This window comes from Chiloscyllium punctatum, chromosome 26 (assembly GCF_047496795.1).
Source record: "Chiloscyllium punctatum isolate Juve2018m chromosome 26, sChiPun1.3, whole genome shotgun sequence".
NCBI lineage: Eukaryota > Metazoa > Chordata > Chondrichthyes > Orectolobiformes > Hemiscylliidae > Chiloscyllium > Chiloscyllium punctatum.
The window spans coordinates 77,157,590-77,180,591 of NC_092764.1; the positions used below are offsets into that span (position 1 = coordinate 77,157,590).

General features: G+C 38.5%; 1 protein-coding gene across 1 annotated transcript in view; it reads left to right on the top strand.

The window, feature by feature from the left end:
* The window catches only part of LOC140496225 (diacylglycerol O-acyltransferase 1-like), a 176,429-nt gene that overhangs the window by 75,538 nt on the left and 77,889 nt on the right, over nucleotides 1-23,002 (top strand). The window contains exons 7-8 of the mRNA XM_072595726.1: nucleotides 3,358-3,486; nucleotides 3,585-3,674. Of these exons, the coding sequence (XP_072451827.1) occupies nucleotides 3,358-3,486; nucleotides 3,585-3,674 (219 nt within the window). The remainder of the gene's footprint in view (nucleotides 1-3,357; nucleotides 3,487-3,584; nucleotides 3,675-23,002) is intronic.

Consider the following 23,002-nt stretch of genomic DNA (forward strand, 5'->3'; position numbering starts at 1 on the left):
TGCCAGTGCTGGGCCACACCCCGCCTTGTCATATCTGAGTGACATGCATTGAGTGGGTATCAACTTGGGTTAACTGTTTGCATGCCAAACAACCTCGTTAATGAGAAATAAAATTCACAACAAAACCTTCAGATTTCAGAGCTTTTCGCATTTTGAAACTTCAGATAAATGATCATCTACCTGTACAAAAGAAAACCTCATAAGAAGTGCATAGCTCTTTCTTCCTTTCAGTAAAAGTTCTCAGTAACCTGAAAAGATTTTCAAACGTCAGAATTTCTGGCTACTTTATAAATCCTGAGAAGTTGAAATGTGGCCACTTTCCAAAGGCTCAGATCTGTATTGATTTCAGTCTCAATTCAAAATCTTCTGTCAGTCAGTGGCTGCCAGCAATTTAATTTCATTGACAGGGAACCTGTCTACCGTGAGAAGTCAACAGATTCTTTTTTTTAATATGAGGAAGCTTGGCCCAAAGGGCCGTTTATTCCCTTTTATCCCTATTTTTCTAAACATCCACCTTGCAGAGATTTTTTTGACTTGTGTTCACGTCTATACTTGTGATTAATCAGATATAGTTTTAATTCAGAGATATAATTTTATCTTAGATGTTAACATAATCTTTCCCACTTATACTAAGATTAGTTTTAAAATAAATGGATTATCTTAAGTTCATTAAGGAAGCCTGGTGAACTTCTCTTTTATCTTGGTTAATACTTCAAAAGATGTACGATTGGCTAGTTTGGTGATTAAATCAACACATTTATACTAATAGTGTGACTTGTGGAATAGTGGGTTTGGTTACCAGTGCATTCCTCCTGTCATAGTCGTATAACCCTGGTTACCTTTCACACCCTTGCTTACCAATAATCAATCCACCTCTATTTTAAAAACGTTCAAAGGTTCTGCTTCCACTGTTTTTTTATAAAGAGTTCCAAAATTTCTGAGAGTTCTTGACCTTATGAGAGATTTTTTTTGTCTCGTCTCTTTTTAAATTGACCCCTTTTCAAGTTTACCCCAATTCCAGATTATCCATTTAAAGGGAAATATCTACCCCAAACTAATTATATCAAGCCCCTTTCGAGTCAACAAAGTTATTAGGTATGGGTGTTGCTGGCTGGCTATCATTTGTTGTCCATCACCTATTGCCCTGAGGGCAGTTTGTTAAAATACATTGCTTTAATAGAGTTGCATAGCATGGAATCAGACCCTTTGGTCCAACTCACCTATTCCGACCAGATATCCTAACCTAATCTAGTCCCATTTGCCAGCACCTGGCCCATATCCCTCTAAACCCTTCCTATTCATATACTCATCCAGATGCCTTTTAAATGTTATAATTGTATCAGTCTCCACCACTTCCTCAGGCAGCTCATTCCATACGCGCATCACCCTCTACGTGAAAAAAATTGCCTTTCAGGTCCCTTTTATATCTTTCCCCTCTCACCCTAAACCTATGCTCTCTAGTTCTGGACTCCCCCATCCCAGGAAAAAGATGTTGTCTATCTAACCTATCATGCTCCTCATGATTTTATAAACCTCGATAAGGTCACACCTCAGTTTCCGATGATCCAGGGAAAACAGTCCTAGCCTATTCAATCTCTCCCTATGGCTTAAATCCTCCAACCCTGGCAACATCCTTGTAAATCTTTTCTGAACCCTTTCAAGTTTTACAATATCCTTCTGATAGGAGGGAGACCAGAATTGTGCACAATATTCCAAAAGTGAACTAACCAGTGGCTTGTACAGCTGCAACATGACCTCCCAACTCCTGTACTCAGTGCTCTGACCAATAAAAGAAAGCATACCAAATGGCTTCTTCTCGATCCTATTTCATCTCTTACCCTTCTAAATCCGGTGTATGCAAGCCTAGCCTGTCCAATCTTTTCTCATAAGACAACTGACCCACTCCAGGTGTAGTCTGGTACGCCTTCTCTGAACTGCTTCCAGTGCATTTATATCCTTGCTTAAATAAGGTGACCAATATTGTGTGCATATTCCAGATGTGATCTCACCAGGATCCTATATAACTGATGCACCACCTTCCTGTTTTTATATTAAAATAATATATATTAATAAGTTATAAACTTTTATTAGCTTTTTAAATTACTTGCATTACCTGCGCACTAACATTTTGCAATTCATGCCCAAGGATGTCCAGTCCCCTCTGCATCTCAGAGCTCTGCAATTTCTCACCATTAAGTAACATGCTTTTTGTTTATTGTTCCTGCGAAAATGGACAATTTTATATTAATTTATGTCATCAGCAAATTTGACAACCATATCTTTCACACCTTCAAGTTATTTAACATCATAAAATATTAGGAGCAGAGCTAAACTATTTGGTCCATTGAGTCTACTCTGTCATTCAGTAAAATATTATTCAGTTCAAAAAAAAGGTTATTCTGATAATCCTCAACTCTACTTTCCTGCGTCCTCCCATAGCCCCTGATTCCTTTAGTTAAAAGCCAATGTATTTCGGTCTTGAATATACTTAATAACTCAGTTTTGACAGTCCTGTATGGTAAAACATTCCACAGATTGACTAAATCAGAGAGAAAGGAAATCCTTCTCGTCTGTCTAAAGTGAGTGAACCCTTATATAAATTGAAAACAATTGAGATGCCAGCATTAATGCCTGTGGCACACTACTGTTACACCTTGACAACATGACAAAAATGCCTACTCTCTGCTTCCTGCCAACTAGCCACCACATGTTCTGTCCAAGACAATATGTTATATTTTATATATATAATCCCAATATTACAAGCTCAAAATAAGTTTCAATATGGCACTTTAATAGATGCCAGTACATTCAACAGTTCTGATTTAACAATAGAATGTTACTTACTCAAAAATACCGGTGGATTGGTTAAACATGATTTCTCTTTCACCAAGACCATTTTGACTGTCTCATGAAATTGAACTCGTCTAAGTGCACTGCTATAACTTCTTTAGTAATAACTTCTAACGTTTTCCTGTGATGGATGTTAAGCTAACTAATCTCTTACTTTTTAAACAAATGAGTGACATTTGCTAACCTAATGGAACCTTCCTGCATCTGTCAGGACTTCAAGCCTGAGAATGCTGCGCAGGAATTCAATAGTATCTTGGTGTCATGTCTGTATCGTAGGAATGAGCAACAAATCAAAATATCAAGTCATTGGAACGAGAGCTATCAGCTGTTAATATGAAATTGTTTTTTATACATATTGTAAAAATTGCATATTTGATACCTTGGTTTGTGCTGCAACTTTGTGGACACTCACTGCTGAATGAATATTCCTTTGTCATAGACTGGTATGCTTTTATCTGTTATTTATCGTTCTTTCCTTCTTTGCCTTTCTGTCATTCCTGCAAGCAGCTGGATCAGCTCTGGTCTTGGGAATGCATAGCATCATGTTCATGAAACTGTACTCATACCATGAGGTGAATCGGTGGCTTCGTGAAGAATGGGCACCTCTTGGTCTAAAATCAGCTATAAAACATCCAGGTATATCAAACTTGAATATCTTCAGTACTATTATAATTATGTTCTTTCAGATTTCTTTATGTTATCTTAATGATTAGTCTAATCTGATGCTCTTGCAGGTATTTCATCATGTGCATCTGATCCAAGTAACACTGGTGGGGGCAATCTACAGCAACTAGTTACCTTTCCAGACAACTTGACAGTAAAAGGTATAGATTTTATCCTTCGTTCTTTTTGCAGGTAATACAATGCAGGTGCAGTTATTTGATTACTGTGGAGTATTGGTGAGTTAGTATAGGAAATCACAATTTTAATTTATATTGATCTAGATTGCTTTAGTGCCAAGTATGAGTTTAAGCTGATGTGTAAAGTTAAGTCTTTCATTGAGAATATGTATAGGGTATAAGCAAGCAGGAAAAGAGTTAAGTTCTGAGTTTTGTGAAATGAGAGGTTCAGCTGAGTATGACTCAGATCAGATAAGAGTTTTATGAAACAAGAGATTCAGCTAAGCATGACTCAAATCAGATAAGCACTTACAGTTGACAATGGAGTGCTGGAGGCAAGGGTAATGGACTAACAAGGTGAAAAAGCAGTCATTATGTAGAGCCATTTAACAATATTGGAAGCATTCAGTATGTGAGGTCAGTTTAACAAGGTGAAACGTATTCATTATGTGAAGCCAGTTATTCATTGAGTAGCAGCAGATGGCTTTATCTTTACTATTGACACTCGCTGATTATAACGGTCGCCCAATTAATATGTATGTTGCCTTACCTGGATGCTCCTCCCTGTAAAATGACTATATAGTTCATTGAGAACCCACTGTGTCTTTGGGCATTTTGCTTCAACTGAGGGGGAAATGGAACGACAATATTGGCATAGTCAGAAGGATCCAAACAAATAATTATGATCAGATGGTGTCAGTGGCCACCTGGAGCATCGGTGTCTCGAGACAAGTGGGGCCACAAGGTAATATTTTAAACCTTGGTCCCTCTCTATATTCTTGTATGCCTGAGATGGTCCCCTCACTCAATCGCTCTCTATTCTACGGACTCCTCGGACTGTAATTAGTTCAGTCGAGAGACACAGATTCGCAAGCGCGCTGGCAGGCAGAGGTTCGAGTCCTCTGTGCAGTGATGGGGTTCGAGTCCCCTGGGGTGAGGGATGTGGTTGAGGTTTGAGACCTCTGTGCGGTACTGGGGTTCAAGTCTACTGGGTGGGTTGATTTGAGGTTGAAGTCCTCCCGCTGTGCGAGGTTCGAGCTCTCTCTGTTTAAGTATGGTTCGAGCTTTCTGTATTTAATTGAGGTTCAAGCTCTCTCTTTGTTTAAGCGATGTTTGAGTTTTCTGTGTTTAAGTGGGATTCAGGTTCTCTATTTAAGTGAGGTTCAAGCTCTCTGTGTTTACGTGGGATTCAGGTTCTCTGTGTTTAATTGGGGTTCGAGCCTCGTGAGGAGTAAATTGAGAAAGGGGATAAACTCCCCTAGTGGCGAAATTCAAGACTCTGTGAATCTTTGTTCTGGGGGAAGAGAGTGGCTTGGATTGTGGTGTCATGTGGTCCGCTGTGAGGACTTTCTGGTTTTATAGGAGTAATTTCAGTGAGAGGATGCCAAAAAAATAGAACACGCTGAAATTAAGGGTATACTAATACTTGGGTTGAAAAAGGAAAGTTTCAATGTAGATTATGCCATGCTGAGAGTGCTTGATGTTTAAGACTTTTGATTTGTTAAAATACTGGTTCAGAAAATCCTTTTTAAGTAACAGTTTTATCTTGTTTGAATCAGGATCTCAATGTGTTTTGTGGGTTATCTAATGGGGCAGATTTCGCTTTTACATTGAAATTGTACAACATTATGTCCTTTTTAAAATTATCAAATTTGTAACCTTAAAGCAAATTGATTGAGTGCCTTGAGCCCCTGATTTGTTTGAAATTCTACAATACCTGTAAAAAAAAGGTCAGTGATTATGCTTTAGCCAGGTGAGAACATTGTATTAAAATAACTTTGCTGCTATGTTTTTAATGCAGAGAGTTCACAAAAAGAAGAGTACATATTGAGTTTGATGTTTTGTTAAGATTTTAGAGAATATTAGAACTTGAGGCTGAGCTGTTTCTGTTAATTATTGTTAAGACTTCATTGGCCCCCTTCATATTGCAAATTCAAAGAATGTTGATCTCTACCAAAGTTGCCACTGTAATTTCGACTGTTTTATTTGGGAAGGTTCATTTGGAGAGCGTATTTTAAAACACTCAGCATTTGTTTCCCACAAATGTTTGACATTTAAATCTGAACTGAAATCACCTCTTCAATTGCTAAAGCACAGGAAACATTTTGTTGTTCGCTTGCTATTCCAGACTTTTGAAATATTTTTCCTGACAGCTTTTACATTAGCCAAGTATCAATTTTTAAAAGAAAATAATTTTTGAATAACCTGAATGGAAGCACCCAAGGGTTTGATTTTAGGATTACTGATTGTTGTTTATAATTGACTGAATTGTTTAGGCAGTATAATTTCGAAGTCTATGTATTGTACAAAACTTGATGATGTCATAAATAGTGAACAGAGCAATAGATTTCAAGAATTCAAAGAATGTTGAAATAGGCAGACACAGTTCAGTGTAGTTAAATGTGTGACTGATTTCATCCTGATAACCACTTTGGCAAGGAGGGAATAAGAAAGGAAATGCAAGGATACTTTCAACACCTAACATCTACTCTGGAATACACCCCTCCACAGCCTGATCTAACGGATTCGGTTAGCTCCTCAGTCATGAGCATGAAAAGTGAAGAAGCTAATAACAGTGAAGAAGAGGTCGATATGCTTTTTGTCAGTGGCCTTCCTATGGAATTTAATCCACGTGAGCTTTACCTTGTCTTTTGATCATTTAAGGGATATGAAGGTTCACTGATCAAGCTAACATCACAACAGCCAGTTGGCTTTGTCATATTTAACAGTCGAGTGGGAGCAGAAGCAGCAAAGAATGCTGCATTATCCAAGTATGCTGCTGCTGCACATTCAGATGCATATCCTTCATCTGAAGCACCTCTACAAGGACGGAAGTCTTGTCAGTTTTGTGAAGCACTTAACTGCCCTCATCCAAGAAATCAGGCTTCTCCATGAAGTAGTCTGCAAGGACAGACTGAACTTTGTTTTCAGGTTGGACTTTACTGAAGGAGATTTTGGAGAACTGGCTTGTTTCCACTCGACTTGGAAGGTATGGAGTGGTCACTAAGGACTGTGGATTTAAGAACATTACTGGTGAATTTTTTCCACATGGGAGGATTCTTCAAATTCTAATTACAGTAACGGACTAGTAATTTTTGTTGTTGTAATCATTGTATGCTGTGTGTCAATAAGTTGCTTAAATACTGGCTGTCAAGAATCTTATGAAAGCTGGTAGTGCCATTGGTTATCATGAAATGATAAAAGGAGGGAATGAGAATATGTATAGGGTATAACCAAGCAGGGAAAGAGTTAGGTTCTGTGTTTTATGAAACAGGTTCAGCTGAGCATGACTCAGATCAAATAAGAACTTACAGTTAACAATGGAGTGCTGAAGGCAAGGATGATGGATTAATAAGGTGGAACAGTAATCAGTATGTAGAGCCATTTAACAATATTGGAAGAATTCAGTATGTGAGGTCAGTTTAACAAGGTGAAAAGTATTCATTATGTAAAGCCAGTTATTCATTGTGTGACAGCAGATGGCTTAATCCTTACTATTGACACTCATTGATTGTGACAGTCACCCAATTAATATGTATGTTGCCTTATCTGGATGCTCCTCCCTGTAAAATGACTATATAGTTCTTTGAGAACCTGCTGGTCCAGAGAAGACCGTGAACTAATGTCTCTGTGCACTTGGGCAACTGTTATCTCTTCCCCCAGGGCCCAGAATAAAGATGAAGGAGATAAAGCTACATTGTGACTCTGAGCATTTTTGCTTCAACTGAGGGGGAACGGGACAACGCCACATTCTGTTCATAATGAGAGTAGCTTTTGTAATATATTCAAACAGGATTGTTTTCAGAACAATTGTTGCTGCAAAGTTAGGTGATTCTTGGCAAAATTATGCATCGATGCCTTGGCCTATTAATGTACTTGTTTAGCTATGTAATGCATTATGCACGATATCTTGTACTAAAACCTAGAATCCAGAAAAGTATCATAGGAAAGCTGCTATAGATTTTACATAGAATCACTGAAGTTTAAGTAACAGTGAGAAGAAGTAAGATATTGGAATATTGAAAGGATGGTGTGGTTGGGAAAGGAAGAAATGGGAATTTTGGAATTTAGGATATCTACATGAAGGAATCTTCCATTGTTGAAGTGATGTGAGGAAATTTGAGAGTGTTGGGAATTTACAAATAATGATCCAATGTTATGGAAGCAGTAAGGAATGATGACAATCTACAACAAGGAAGAGAGGGCTGTTACTTTGGGAGAAAGATATATCCTGGAAAGCAGGAAGAATGAAAAGTACTGAAGGTGTGCTGGAAGTATGTGCATGGCTATGACTGGTAATTAAGGTGTAAATTATTTAAACAGCATATTGCTTTTTTCAGCCATTCAGCAAAAATGCAACAAACACAGCAAAGAACGTAAGAGTATGGAGGATTGGTAACTAGCAAATAAAATCTGATGGATCTGATTATTTTTAAATTACTAAAATAGTGGACAGGAGAATGTCAATGAATGTTATTTTAGTGGGCTTCCAGAAACCATTTGACAAATTCTTCTTAAACAACTGCCAACTAAAGCTGAATTTAATGGAATTGAATCTAACAAATTATTCATCCATTTGGGACATTGACTGTGCAGAAGGAGGCAGAGAGTTGGGATAATGGGTAGATGCTCCAATTGCAAAGATGTGATGAGTGGTATCCTGCAGCAATCTGTATTGGGGTCTCAGCAATTCATTGTATTCAACAAAGTCTTAGATGATGAAATAGGAAGTCCATCTAGTGACATATAAATAGGTAGAATTATAAGAAATTAAATAGAAGTAAAAATTACAAAGCAATATTGGTAAAAATACAAGTATTCTAGTATTATGTTACTTCTAAGCAAATAAAAAACTTCAGAATTGTTGTAAAAAAGATACATTTTGTTGGACCTTTATATCTTGCACTCACCAGGGCAATTCGCAATAGTAGCAGTGTAAGAGGAAATCATCATTTATATGAGAGGAGAGTGCTGTTTGGTTAGTAAACTGAAGCTGATTGCTAGCAGTGTTGCCCTTAAGAATGTACCAACTCATGACGATTGACAGTTTACTGCCAAGTTTTGCTTATATTTAAACCAGGTTGAGTCTAGTCAAGGCACTCTGTAGAAATGAAGCAGAAAATGTCTGTCACCCATATTGTTGCATTGAAACAGGTGTAGTATTTGTCTGCAACAAATGGAGTTCGTCTTATTAATATATGCATTTTTCAGTACACACAAGTGTACTCCACTACAAGGCTGACTGAGGATCCTAAATTGGTTGTCAATGTAATTCTTTGCACACTTATCCAGCAAATATTTTCCATTCGTGGAATCACATTTAATGTTGGACGCTGTGTTACTTTAGGCATTATTTGCAAGCATCTGCTGGTTTTGTATGATCAATACATTTTATGTTGCAAAAAGTGGAAGAGGAATGCTGTTTGATACAATTGCCAGTCTTTGGGATGTGTGACCTAGATATCTGACATCACACTGGTACTGAAATTTCTAAACCATATCACTCCTCTGATAAGCTGAATGTCTTTTTGAGCTGATAGTAAATCCTTTTAATTGCAAATGTCACTTATGTTGATGCTGTTCAGTAGCAGTGAACATCATGCTCAAGCTTCGCTGGATAATTCTGAGTGTGTGAATAATTATGCTAACAAGCAATTTTAGATTGGTGTTGTTATGAAGTTGAGGGCATGTACTGTACCTTTAAGAGAGAGAAAATGCTGTTCTGAATCAAGAGCTTACAATCACCTATGTAAATGACCAGATGGCAATTTCAGAGTATACTAGAAAATTGGAAAAATGTAACATTTGGCTGTGAAATGGATACCTGAGTTTTGCCTGCTGTTTTGACAACAATTTAACTTTAACCAATCAGTTTAAATTATTCACATTCCTGATGAAAGGCTTATGCCCAAAATGTGACTATCCTGCTCCCCGGATGCTGCCTGACCTGCTGTGCTTTTCCAGCGCCACACTTTGAGTTTAAATTATGCCCCAGGATACTAAAACTCAATTGAATTTAAATTTATTGTTTTGCCAACATCGAACCAATGAGACAATCCAATGTTGGGAGGCATAAAAATGCAGACGTTTTGAAAATTGGTCAGAGAGCAACTGCCATACAGAGAGAAACTGGAGACCTAATTGCACATCTAACATCTTGCTCTCAAAGACATTAGGAAACACTCTCCATCAAAGGTACCTTTTCATGTGAAGCATACTCACAGTAAAAGGCAAAAAGACAACCCAGAGAGATCCTCAGCCAGAAGAGAGAAGACAGTGGTTGTGTGGCTTTGAAATTAAGTCGTTGTAATTTTATAAGCGACTTATTGAAGCAGCATATTGTTATAGTGTTGGAAGCAGATAATAAGCAGTTAAGAGAAAGGGCAGCTTAGAGTTGTGAATACTTGTTGTTTGATGTTCACTTTTAGAGTTAAAAAAATGATGTTATTTTCTTTAAATAGTGGAATTTGGGAGTTCTATGTTACTCCTATGTTATGGGTGTTTAGTTTAATTAACAGAGGGGCTTACCTCTGAGTTGTAACAGTTTAGGGGCTCAAGTCCGAGATTTGGCCAGGTTTACACAGATTCTAATCTGAGATTTGGACAGATCTGAACTGATTTGATTTTTTTTAGATTTGGGATACAAAAGATCCAAGCAGATTTAAGCCATGGGCGATTTGTGTCCGAGATCTTTAAATAAAACTTTGGTGAAAAAGTTTGTTTAATTTCAGTTACTTCTGGTTGATTAAATTAAAAGTGAGGGAAATAGCTCTTATCGTTGCTAAAGAGGTTCTGGGGTTTGAAGATGCTTCCCAAACTTGCAAAGAAAGTTTAGAAAGACCGAGGAAGGACATGCATTTAGAATTAGCAAATAGGTTAGAGCTGAGTTTAACCAGGGACAAAAGGAAAGCTGAAATTGTAATGCAGTTGCTCCAGCACTTAGGTGTATCAGAAAGACATGTGGAATAGAGTTAGAAAAACTTAAATTATAATTGAGGCAAATGGAGTTAGAAGATAAAGAAAGGGAAAGAAGAACCATGTTAGAGGAAAAAGGGAGAGAAGGTTCTGAGCTGAACAAAGATAAAAAGAGAGGAAAAATAGATAACGAGAAAGGGAGAAAAAATTTGAACTTCAGAAATTGTGAATTAGTCAGGAAAGTCAAGTTAACAGGATGAAAATGTAGAGAGAAGGTAGTGATGTATACAATGTGTTAAAACATTGCCACATTTTGATGAGAAAGATGTCAAAGCCTTCTTTATTGCATTTGAAAAATTGGCTAGGCAGATAAAGTGGCCAGAGAACTTGTGGGTAATGCTAGTTCAGACAAAACTGGTAGGTAGGGCTAGTGAGATATTTGCAGCACTGTCAGATGAGGGTTCAAGAGATTATGCAGATGTCAAAAAGGCAATTTTGAATGCTTATGAATAGGTACCAGAAGTGTATAGACAGTGGTTCAGAAACATAAAGATGAAACCAGTTCAGACTTATGTTGAGTTTGAAAGAATTAATTTTGACAGATGGGTGCGGGCCTTAAAAATAGGTAAGATATAAAAGGCTCTAAGAGGGATTATTCTCCTGGAGGAGTTTATAAACTCACTTCCAGAGATGAGAAGAACTTATGTAGATGAACAGAAAGTTCAAGAAGTGAGAAGAGCGGCAGAGATGGCAGCTGGATATGCATTGGTGCACAAGGTGAAATTTAGCTTCCAGCAAGAAGTTCATCCTGCGAGGGATAGAAATTGAGAGAAGGGAGAAATTGGGTAGAATCTACTCTAAATAAAGAGTAGTTCACACTAGGAATAGTTTACACAGGTGAAAAAAGAAGCTCAAGAGGGTGAAAAGGAGGTGATGGGTCTCAGGTGTTTCTACTGTGGTAAGGTGGGACACACAAAGTCACAATGCTGATTGTTGAAGAAAGGCACTGTGGGAAAAGATATGGTAAGAGAGACTAAACCAGTGGCATTAGAGGAAGTAGTAAAGGAAGCCACAAGAAAAGTTGAGGAGCTGCAGTGAGTACACAGTCTTGGCAGGGGCTGGGTATTAAGTTAGTGCCCGATCTCTATAAAGATTTCACTTCTGTGAGTAAAGTTTACTCAGGAAGAACAGGGCAGGAAGGGAAAGACGTTACAATTTTGAGAGATACAGGAGCTAGTCAATGTCTAATAGTAAGAGATTAAAGAATTTGCACTCTTTCTGACATGTTACCTGAGAGATTGGTAATTTGTAGGATAGAGGGACAGAAATTTAGTGGTCCCCTGTGTAAGATCAGGTTGGAGAGCCAAATCAAGACTGGGAAAGTAACAGTGGGAGTGATTGACAGAGTGTCAGTTCCAAGAATACAGTTTGTTCTTGGGAATGAGCTGGCAGGATCCAAGGTGGGAGTGACATCCCTTGTTGTGGAGCAGCCAAACGAAAACTGGGAAACCGAGGAGTTAAAAGACAAATACCCTGGAAATTTTCCAGACTGTAGTAACAAGCTCCCACTGTCATAAGTCACAGCAAGAAGCAAAAACTAAAGAGAAAAACGAAAGAGATAAGGTTCACTCAGCTGACACCATGGTTGATATCATAGTGCAGGGAAAATCTGAACAGAAGTGTTGAGTCCTGAAAAGCTAATGGACTTACAACAGAAAGACAAGACAATATAAGGTATATGTGTATATATATTGATGAAATGAATCAGAATGTATTCCTGAGGGTTATTATATTAAAGAAAGAATCCTAAAATGAAAATGGAGACCACCGCAGGTTAATGCAGAGAAAAAGTAGGTGGAAGTGCACCAGATTGTGTTGCTAGTAGCATACAGACAGGAGGTATTACGGGTAGCACATGAATAACGAGTAAGAGGTCATCCAGGTGTGAGGAAGACTCAGGCTAAGGTCCAATTTTCCAACTATTGGCCTGGATTGCACAAGGATATGGTTAAATTTGCCATACAGGTCATACATGCTAAATGGTAGGTAAACCACAAGCACTAATAAAACCAGCATCTTTGTTGCCAATTCCTGCAATTGAAGAACCTTTCACACAGGTTATGATTGATTGTGTAGGTTCCTCCCTAAAACTAAAAGTGGGAACAGTACTTGCTAATGATAACACATGATTTCTGGAGGCAATCCCATGAGAGAGTACTAAGGCAAAAAGGGTGGTGGAGGAGTTAGTAGCTTTCTTTACCCAGTATGGGCTATCCAGAGAGATTCAGTCAGACCAAGGGTCTAATTTTATTACTAGGCTGTTTAAGGAAGTCATGGATAATTAGGCATACAGCACTTTAAATCAAGTGTGTACCATCCTGAATCTCAGGGAGCTTTGGAAAGGTGGCATCAGACCCTAAGACAATGTTAAGAGTTTACTGTCAGGATTACCCGATTGATTGGGATGAAGGTATTCCATTTGTATTGTTTGCCATTCGAGATGCCCCAAACAAATCTACTCAGTTTACTCCCTTTGAATTAATATTCGGACATGAAGTGAGAGGGCCTTTGAAATTATTAAAGAAAAATACGCTGGACCAAAGTTGGAGATCTCACACTTGGATTATGTATCTGAGGTGAGGGAGACATTAAATCGAATTGGTAAGTTAGCTAAACATCATCTGAAAAGGGCACAGCATAAAATGGGAAGCAAATGGCAGATAAAATCTCAAAAATTCAGATGTTTTCCCATGGGGATGACCTATTAGTATTGTTACCAGTGATAGGAGATCCCTTCAAAGCCAGGTTTAGTGGTCCCTATCAAATTGAGAAAAAATTGAGTTAGGTAAACTATCTGGTAAAGATGCCGGATAGAAAAAAAACTATTGGGTATGTCATGTGAATATGATGAAACCTTATTATAATAGAGACAGGGAACTGGAGAAACAGGTGTTAGTTATTGACACAGAATGAGGGATCAAATCCAGGTGTTGTGGAGTTTGATGTGCCTCAAAATACATTAAATAATGAATAAGTCCTTGAGGAGTGGGATAGTTTAGTGAGCTGTCTGTCTTAGAAACAAATAACCGAGTTGAAAGGTTTGTTGCAGCAGTTTAAGGACATATGTAAGAATAAGATGGGAAGGACTAATACTATTGTGCATTAGGTGGAAGTAGGCAGTGCTGTTCCAATAAAACAACACCTCTACAAACTTAATCTGCTCAAAACCTCACAAGTCCAGAAGGAAGTGGATGCGATGCTCAACGAAGATGTCATTGAACTGAGTCAGAGCGAGTGGAGTTCACTGATCATGTTAGTTCCCAAACCTGACGGGAATCAATGATTTTGTGTGGACTATCAGTAGGTCAGTGCTGTAAAAAAAATCAGACACCTATCCAATACCAAGATTGGAGGATTATATAGAGAAGGTTTGTCAAGCGACTTATATCATGAAATTGAACTTAATGCATGGTTATTGGCAGGTACCTTTATCAGAGAAAGCGGGAGAAGTTTCTGTGTTTGTAACACCAAATTGGCTATATCAATTCAGAGTGATGCCCTTTGGAATGAAGAATGCACCAGTCACGTTCCAAAGATTCACGAACAGAGTTGTGGCAGGATTAACAAATTGTGCAGTTTATCTGGATGATGTAGTGATCTTTCGTGAGTCATGGATCAATCACATGGTACAGTTAGCAGAGCTCTTTAGAAGAGTATGAGAAGCAAAACTGGTAATAAACTTAAAGAAAACAGAATTTGTGAAGGCAGAGGTGATGTTCTTGGGACATAACATCGGACATGGAAGGTTGACCCCAGGAACGTGAAGACAAAAGCCATCGAAGAATTTCTGTAAATATCCTCAAAGAAAGAGATACTTCAATTTTTGGGACTAAGCAGATTCTTCTGGAAGTTTGTTCCAATCTTCAGCAACATTGTGGTACCGCTAACAGATGTACAGGTGAAGACAACAAAATTTCGCTGGACAGAACAATGCCAGGAGGCACTTGAGAATTTAAAACCTGTACTAACCACAGCACCAGTTTTAGCTATACCAAATTTTTTGAAACCCTTCAAAGTTGCAATCAATGCTGGCAATATAGGACTTGGAGTTGTACTGCTACAGGAAGATGATGATGAAATAGAATGGCCACTTGGCTACTTTTCAAAGAAACTCAACACCCACCGGAGAAATTACTCTACTGTTGACACAGAATTATTGAGTTTGGTACTGGTCTTCTAACATTTTAATGTTTATATGATGAACAATGTGTCAATGATGGTTGTGTACACAGGCCACAAGCCTCTTAAATTCCTGGAAAGATATAAAGACAAAAAATATGAGACTATTTCATTGTTCTCTTATATTATAGACTTTTAACTTGCAAAAAGTACATGGTGTGAGTTGTAAAAATGTGATAGCAGATGAGATATCGCAGATTTAGAGGAAAAATGTGTCAATAAGATTTGATGATTCCAATGTTATATATGTGTGCAGAAAAATATGACTTAGATTAATGACCTAATATTTCATCACAATGGGAGTAAAGGTTAGTAAAAAAAACCATGAAATAATCTTTTCATTATGATGGTTCATTTTTTTCTTAAGGGGGAAGGTGTTCTACGTTCAAGGCATATACTGTACCTTTAAGAGAGAGCATGATATACTGAACTGAGAGCTTACACACACTTGTATATGTGTCTAGATGGCAATCCCAGAGTGTAGTGGAAAATTTTAAAAATCTGACATTTGGCTGTGAAATAGATACTTGAGTTTGGTTGCTAAGTTTTGACAATGATTTGAATTTAACCTATCAGTCTAAATTATGTCCCAGGATATTAAAACCCAATCGAGTTTGAATTTATTGTTTTGCCAACATCAAACCAATGAGACAATCCAATGTTGGGAGGTATAAAAATGCAGACATTTCGAAAATTGGTCAGCGAGCAGTTGCCATAGAGAGAGAAACTGGTGAGCTAATTGCTGAACTAACATCTTACTCTCAAAGAAATTAGGAAACATTCTCTATCAAAAGTACCTTTTCATGTGAAACATACTCGAAGTAAAAAGAAAGAAGACAACCCAAGGAGATCCTCACAGTGAAGACAAGAAGATGACAACGGCTGTGTAGTTTTGAAATTAAATTGATGTAATTTTAATAAGTGTCTTACTGGAAGAGCATATTGTTAGAGAGTTGGAGGTGGATAGTTAGCAGTTAAGAGAAAGGGGGCTTAGAGTTGTGAGTACTTGTGGTTTAATGTTCACTTTTAGAGTTAAAAAATGATGTTATTTTCTTTAAATAGTGGAATTTGAGAGTTCCCTGTCACTCACATTTGAACAGATTGCGAAGTGAGGTGAGGTTTTCTGGGTGTTTGGTTTAATTCACAGAGAGGTTTATGTCCGTCTTATACCAGCATTCTTGCAAATTGACGTGATGAGTGCAAGCTGAGAAGCTTCAGCAAAACGTAACATTTTCCTGGCAATTTTCCAATTACTGGTAGATTAAATGAATGGGCTGAACTTTGTCAATTTGATTTTGCGAGGTCATCCATTTGGACTTAAAATATTTATTAGAACATGTTGTATTCTGTATGTTAAAATGCTAGAAACAATGAAGACCAAAAGGACTTAGATGTCCAGATACATAAATTATTGAAATATCATGAACACAGACAGAAAATAATCAAAAGGCTAATGATACTGGCCTTATAACAGGAAAATAACTGAATACAAGAAGTAGAAGCCCTTGCTACACCACACCTGAGAAACTGAGAGTGGTTTTAGCTACTACACCCTAGAATATATGAGAAGAGGTGAGAATGTAGTGTAGAGTTCCCAGTATGATACCTGAACTCCACAGGCAAATTATGGAAAAGCATTGTATAGTCTATGAATGTACTCCCTAGAGCTCTTGTGATGCAGCAGTAGTCTCCCTGCCTTTGAGCCGAGAGGCTGGGGTTCAAACCCTATCTGTTCCAGAGGTGTGCAATAAAATCTCTACAAAGGTTGATTAGAAAATATCAAGAAAAATGTTCTCCTTGGATTTAGGAAAGCTAAGTGATGGTTTGATTGATATTTCCAAGATTTAAGAGGAAGAGATAGGATAAATTATTTTCAAAATGGTTTTGTCTAAAAATTAGAATCAGAGCTTCCAGGTGAGAAATAGGAAACACTTAAGTTGTAAAAATTTGGAATTTTCATCTGCAAATAGTAATTGATACTAGATAATTTGTTAACTTTAAAACTGATATTGACAGAATTTTGATAGGCTGAAAAGAATGTGAAGCCAAAGTGGGTACTGTATATGGAGTTGGGTCATAGATCAACCATGGTGAAATTGAATGGAGAAACAACTCAAGGGGTCAGTGACCTACTCCTCGTTTTATGGTTGGATAGTTGTGCCTTTCTTGTGGTGAATTTGATGGCAGGTGGGTGTTTACTGGGATGGGAAAGTAGCTGCCACCACCCTAATTAAGCTTAGAATAAGATGCCCATACAACAGGGAGCTCAGCTGAACTCATACCTGCTCAAGACCTTATCCCATCGTCGCTGCTACTAACCCAATAGTGGGCAGGGGACTGGCTGTGCAAGAGCATGACAAGCAAACCCTGCTGCTGGCCTCTTGACAAAGGCCCCTCATTCAAATGCATTCATTTATTGATGGAGGGATCCAGGATTGGAAATAAGGGACCTGCTGAAAGCTACAATTCTGCCCTTGCATCTGTCCCCACTCACCTTCTTAAGTAATGTGAATGGAAAAAGCTGAGTGTAAATCAATTAGAAATCAGGAGAATGGACAAATGAGAATAAAGAATACAAAATTTTAATTCTGCTTTTTCTTTCCACAAGCATTACAGAAGGAAATTTAATTGAGAAAGTCCTTCTTACTGAAAGAGATGGCAGTTAATCTATCCTATGGTTTAAATGATAGTTAAATCATGTTCCCATGAACTCCAGGAAATGTCAGCTGATATGAATTCTCACTTAAACATTTTAAGACAATTGATTTGCTGCATAATCAAGAATTTTGCAATTATGATAAAAACTGGAAGCAGGAATTTAAGCGGGGGCATTTTGATTTTCCACTATAAATTTAGTGGGTTATCAGTAGAAACTGTGGATAAAGGAATAAACCTTTTAAAATTCCATTACTCTAGAGTTTTCACTGAAGTTCCATTGGGATATTTACCTCCTGGACATTGCACTGTTGGGTTTGGATTAATGTTTGGGACTCTGTCAAACACCAAAGACACTAGATTTCCATTTTTAACGCATAACAACAAATGAAGTAGTTCCGTTGAGGTCCCTACCCATTTGAGCTAGAGCCTTGTGCCTTCTCTAGTAGCATTTTTGAATGGCGCACTGGGAGTCATCCCTCCCATGTCTTGCTGTTGATTCCTCATATACAGCCGGCATGTGTTACCCTAACCCTGCAAAAACCACATTTGCCAACCTGTGCTCTGGATCACTTGCCCATCTTGTGACATCAATAGGTGTCACTTCTGCAGCAGATAACTCAGTACTGCTGAGCATAAGACTTGCCAGTCTCTGGGCAGCTGCTCACAGTATATACAGCTTCCAGTCTTTGGGTACTGATTCTGGACGAATGTCTGCTGCTAACTTTCCACTGCCCTTTTGGCTCATGGTCTAATGAGCCTTGCTCAAAGGAGACGATGCAAATGTCTTATTGGTTCACAGTTGACAAGCAAGACCCTCGTTACCTGTAAAAGATTCCACGTCTTGTGTCTGATGCTGAGTCCTCATGATAAAATGTTTAAAAATATTTTGGGTTAAGTCGGGAGTGCATTTTATTAGCTTTTGAAGAGTTGTGTAGATATTTTGAATATACATTTCAGCCTCTCCAAAAGCTATTTAAAATAAAGTGTCTGGCAAATCTCGTGAGTGATGCAATAGTGTGCAAGCAGAAACAGTGTCTAACCTAATAATGGAGTAATGCATGGCTGAAGGTGCTGCTGCATGATGATGATTGAACCATTTGTACTTCACAGCACCCTCAATGAATGGCAGTACAGCAGAATACCTTTACATATATGGTATTCAGGCACACTGATGTTAACTATAACAATTGACAACAAATAGAAGTAGGATGGTGTGCTCATAAGCTGTTAGTGTATAATGAATCATTTGTAAGTTACCTGACATGAACACAATACCATTGCCATGCAAACTGTAATATCTTTACTGTTGCCTCATGCCAAGCCCTGGTTTAGCCTTACATCCCTTTCAGCATGGACAATGAAGCACACATTACAACTGTAAGTCACAGTTGAAATCTTATACACATAGAACTCTAAAGGAACTTTAAGCTTAAAAGCATTTCATAATTTAATGATACTATATAGTAAGTTAACAACGTGTAAGATGTACTACTATATGCTTTATTATGCTCCATCAATTTAATATATTTCTGCTTATGCAACAAATTGAGAACTAATACTAGGAAAAGGACTGGATCAGTCAATAATTGCTTTTTTTTGACTATTTTCAAGATAACCACCTTGAACATTTTGTTTTGAGAGAGTATTGATGGAATAAGGAAATGTGAAGCTGCAGGTGGCCTCAAACCTATGACCAGTACCATCCAATTGCATTATTTGCCACCCAGATTCCAGCTTGTGGAACATGAGGAAGACGTCCAAACAGTAGGTTGTTTGGAACACAGCTCTTATAGGCTCTTCCTACTTGCCTATAATGAAAAATTATACTTTTGTTCATGAGGTTAGACGTTGCTTATCGAATGAAAATCCACTTTGAGAAAAGCATTTACACATGCAGCAATGCAGTGTTGTACTGGGCAGAATTATGGTCTTCAGTGGAAATTTGAAAGACTTGAATGCCTTGCTACCAATTCTTGCCTATTCATAATTGTTTTTGAGAACCTATTATGAACTATCTTCTTGAACCACTAAATTCTAAGTGGTGTTGGTAAACTTACAGCACTGTTAGGTGGCAAATTCCAGGATTTAAACTCAGTGATGATGAAGAAACAGTGATATATTTCCAGGTGAAGATCATCTGTGATTTGGAGGAGAACTTGCCTGTAATCATGTTCCCACCTATCTGTTACCCCGTTCTTTGAGGCAGTGAGATAGCAGGTGTGGAAGATTCTATCAAAGAAGCTTTGATGAGTTGTTACATTGCTTCTTACAGATAGTATGCACAGCATCTATGATATGCTAATGGTGGGAGAAGTACATGTTTATGGCGATGGATGAGTGCCAATCAAGCAGGCTGCATTGTGCTGCAACCAGCCACTTGGGGAGTATTCCTTCACATTTCTGACTTGTATCTAGTTGAGAAGCTTTGATGAATTACTTGCCACAGAATGTCAACTCTGTGACCTGCTCTTGTTACTCAGTGTTTACACGACTGTTCTATTAAGGTTCTGCTCAATGAAACCTTCATTTTTTTTATGGTCTATTCATTCATGATATGTGAGCATCACTGGCCAGACCAAATTTTATGGCTATCCTTAATTACCTATGAAGACTTGGTGGTGAAATTCCTTCTTGAACTGCTATACTGTACGTGCACACTGCTGTTAAGAAATGATATCCACCGACAGTGAAGGAACAGTGATATAGTTCCAAGTCAGGAAAGTGTTTGGCTTTTGGGGGAGCTGACAAGTGGCTGTGCTCCCTTGTATTTGCCACCCTTGTCCTCCTAGATGGGAGAGTTGCAAGTTTGCAAATTCACTGTTGAAGGTTGATAATTGGGAATTTTGTGACATTAATGCTATTGAATATTAATTGGAGATTGTCCTGGACGGTGTTCTAAATTCTAATTATAAGCACTTAGTATTAGAGCCCACCGCTGAATAAAGCCCGAAGTTATGGGTTGCACTGCCTTGTCCTCTTTAAGTGGACCTAATAGGGTTGGTGGTTCATGATTGTCACAAATTTTCAACCATAAAAGTATTGGTGGAATTTGCTGACTCCAATATGACCACCAATCCTTCTTTCTCTATCTGGGCGTATTTCTGTTCTGCATTAGCCAAAGTTCTGGATGCATACACTGAGCATTCCTCTCCATTGGTCACCTGTGAGTTAATACCTCCCTGATGCCATCCAGGAGGCATTGCATGTCAATAACAGATCTTGCTTGGGATCATTGTATGTCAACACCTTCGAGGATGATAACCGTTTAAAAATTGTTCACTGAAAGCTATGCTTAGCTGACCCTTTTTTATGGAATTGATGCAAAAGTGCCAAGAAGGGGACCAGCTTATGTATGATCATTCCATTATATTTTACCAGCCCAAGAAATGACCTAAGCTCCTGGATAGATGTAGGAGCCATGGCACCTTTGATCACCCTCAGTTTATCTTCCACTGGGTCGTGTTGACTCTGTAGCCCAATTAGGTCACTTGGAAGGTCTGGAACACACATTTTTCTCTTCTTAGGCAGATGCCTGCCTTGGACCAATGCCTTAGGATTATGTACAAGTTCTCTAAGTATTCGTTGTTAGTTTTTCCTGGTGTTAGAACATTATCTAGAAACTGGCGATCTGAGGTGGACCTTGCAAAATGTTCCCCATTAACAGGTGAAAAATTGATCAGGCTGACAGTACCTCAAATGGTGGTCTGTATATTGGTCAAGCCCTTATGCGTATTAATTGTTGCATTCTTCTAGGAATCCTTATTTAAACGCAACTGCAAGTAAGAATGGCTCATGTCCGGTTTCATGAAGGACAACCCACCTGCCAGTCCTGCATATAAATTCTCTAAGGGATTGGGTAGTTATCCAGCTGAAAAAGCAGCTTACTGTTTGTTTAAAATGCTCACAAAGGTGAACCAACCTGTCAAGCTTCTAAATTGATATGATTGGTGATTAGATTAGATTAGATTAGATTACTTACAGTGTGGAAACAGGCCCTTCGGCCCAACAAGTCCACACCGCCCCGCCGAAGCGCAACCCACCCATACCACTACATCTACCCCTTACCTAACACTACGGGCAATTTAGCATGGCCAATTCACCTGACCTGCACATCTTTGGAGTGTGGGAGGAAACCGGAGCACCCGGAGGAAACCCACGCAGACACGGGGAGAATGTGCAAACTCCACACAGAGAGTCGCCTGAGGCGGGAATTGAACCCGGGTCTCTGGTGCTGTGAGGCAGCAGTGCTAACCACTGTGCCACCGTGCCACCCAAATGGTGCTATCCATTCTGCAAATTGAACTGATTTGACGATTCTTTCTTTTTCCAGTCTTCTAATTTTTGTCTCTATTTTTGACAGTAAAGCCAATTGCACTGGGCAGGCCTTGCAGAATTGTGGAATTGCAAGGGTCAACATGCAAGGTGGACTTGGCTCCTCTGATAATCTCTAGACCTTCCTGGAAGATGTCCAGAAATTTAATATGACTTCACTGGGGCAGCCATTTTCTAATTGAAAAATTTTGAGCCAGTCTGGCTGATTGTCTTACAACCAGTTTTGCCCCATCAAGCTTGAACCTGAGCCTTTTACATTCACTGATAACCGAACCAGTTCCTTATCATAAGAGACCAGAGCTGAAGTTCTACCCTTAATCTATAACGGTTCCATCGTATAGGTTCTCAGCCTAGCCAAGGCCTTGCACAAACTTAAGGCTGGAGTCCAGAGCAAACTTTGTTAAAAATTGGTTCTGCCATCACTAATACAGCTGAGTTGGTATCGACCCCAATGAGAAATGGATTATAAAATTATATTTATTTATTTATTTATATATACATCTGATAAATAAATCAGATATTTATTTTGATTGGTCCTGATTTTGATGTTGTTAAGTAATTTAACAGTTCCAAACCAGATGTATTTGGATTTTCCAGGGTATGAACTCTCCTGGATATCAACTTATGAGTTCTCTTACTCAATTTAGTTCTAGAAGGACTCTTCAGCTGTCTCAAGTTCGCATACCAGTAGCATCTACAATAGCTTACCAGCCTGGATCTTGAAGAAAATTTTAACCATTTAGCCGAGGCTTGGTTTTGTTTTAGAATTTTGCTATAGGCTGAGCTGGAGACCCTCTGATCAGGATATGTCCTGCATGACACTATGCAATTGTCTGTACTCAAGTGGATGTGAATTTCCATTGAAATACCCTGCAACTCATATGCTCCACTTGCCACATTTTCCAATGATAAAGCCAGTTGTCATGTCAATTTGAAATCCAGTTGGGCTTCAGCTAGTAGGCGCTTTTGCATATATCATTAGGGTGGCACACTGGCTCAGTGGTTAGCGTTGCTGCCTTACAGTTCCAGGGATCTAGGTTTGATTCCAGCTTCAGCTATCTGCCTGTGTGCAGTTTGCACAATTTCTCTGTGTCTGCGTGGGTTTCATCTGGGTGCTCTGGTTTCCTCCCACAGTTCAAAGATGTGCAGCTTAGATGGATTGGCCATGC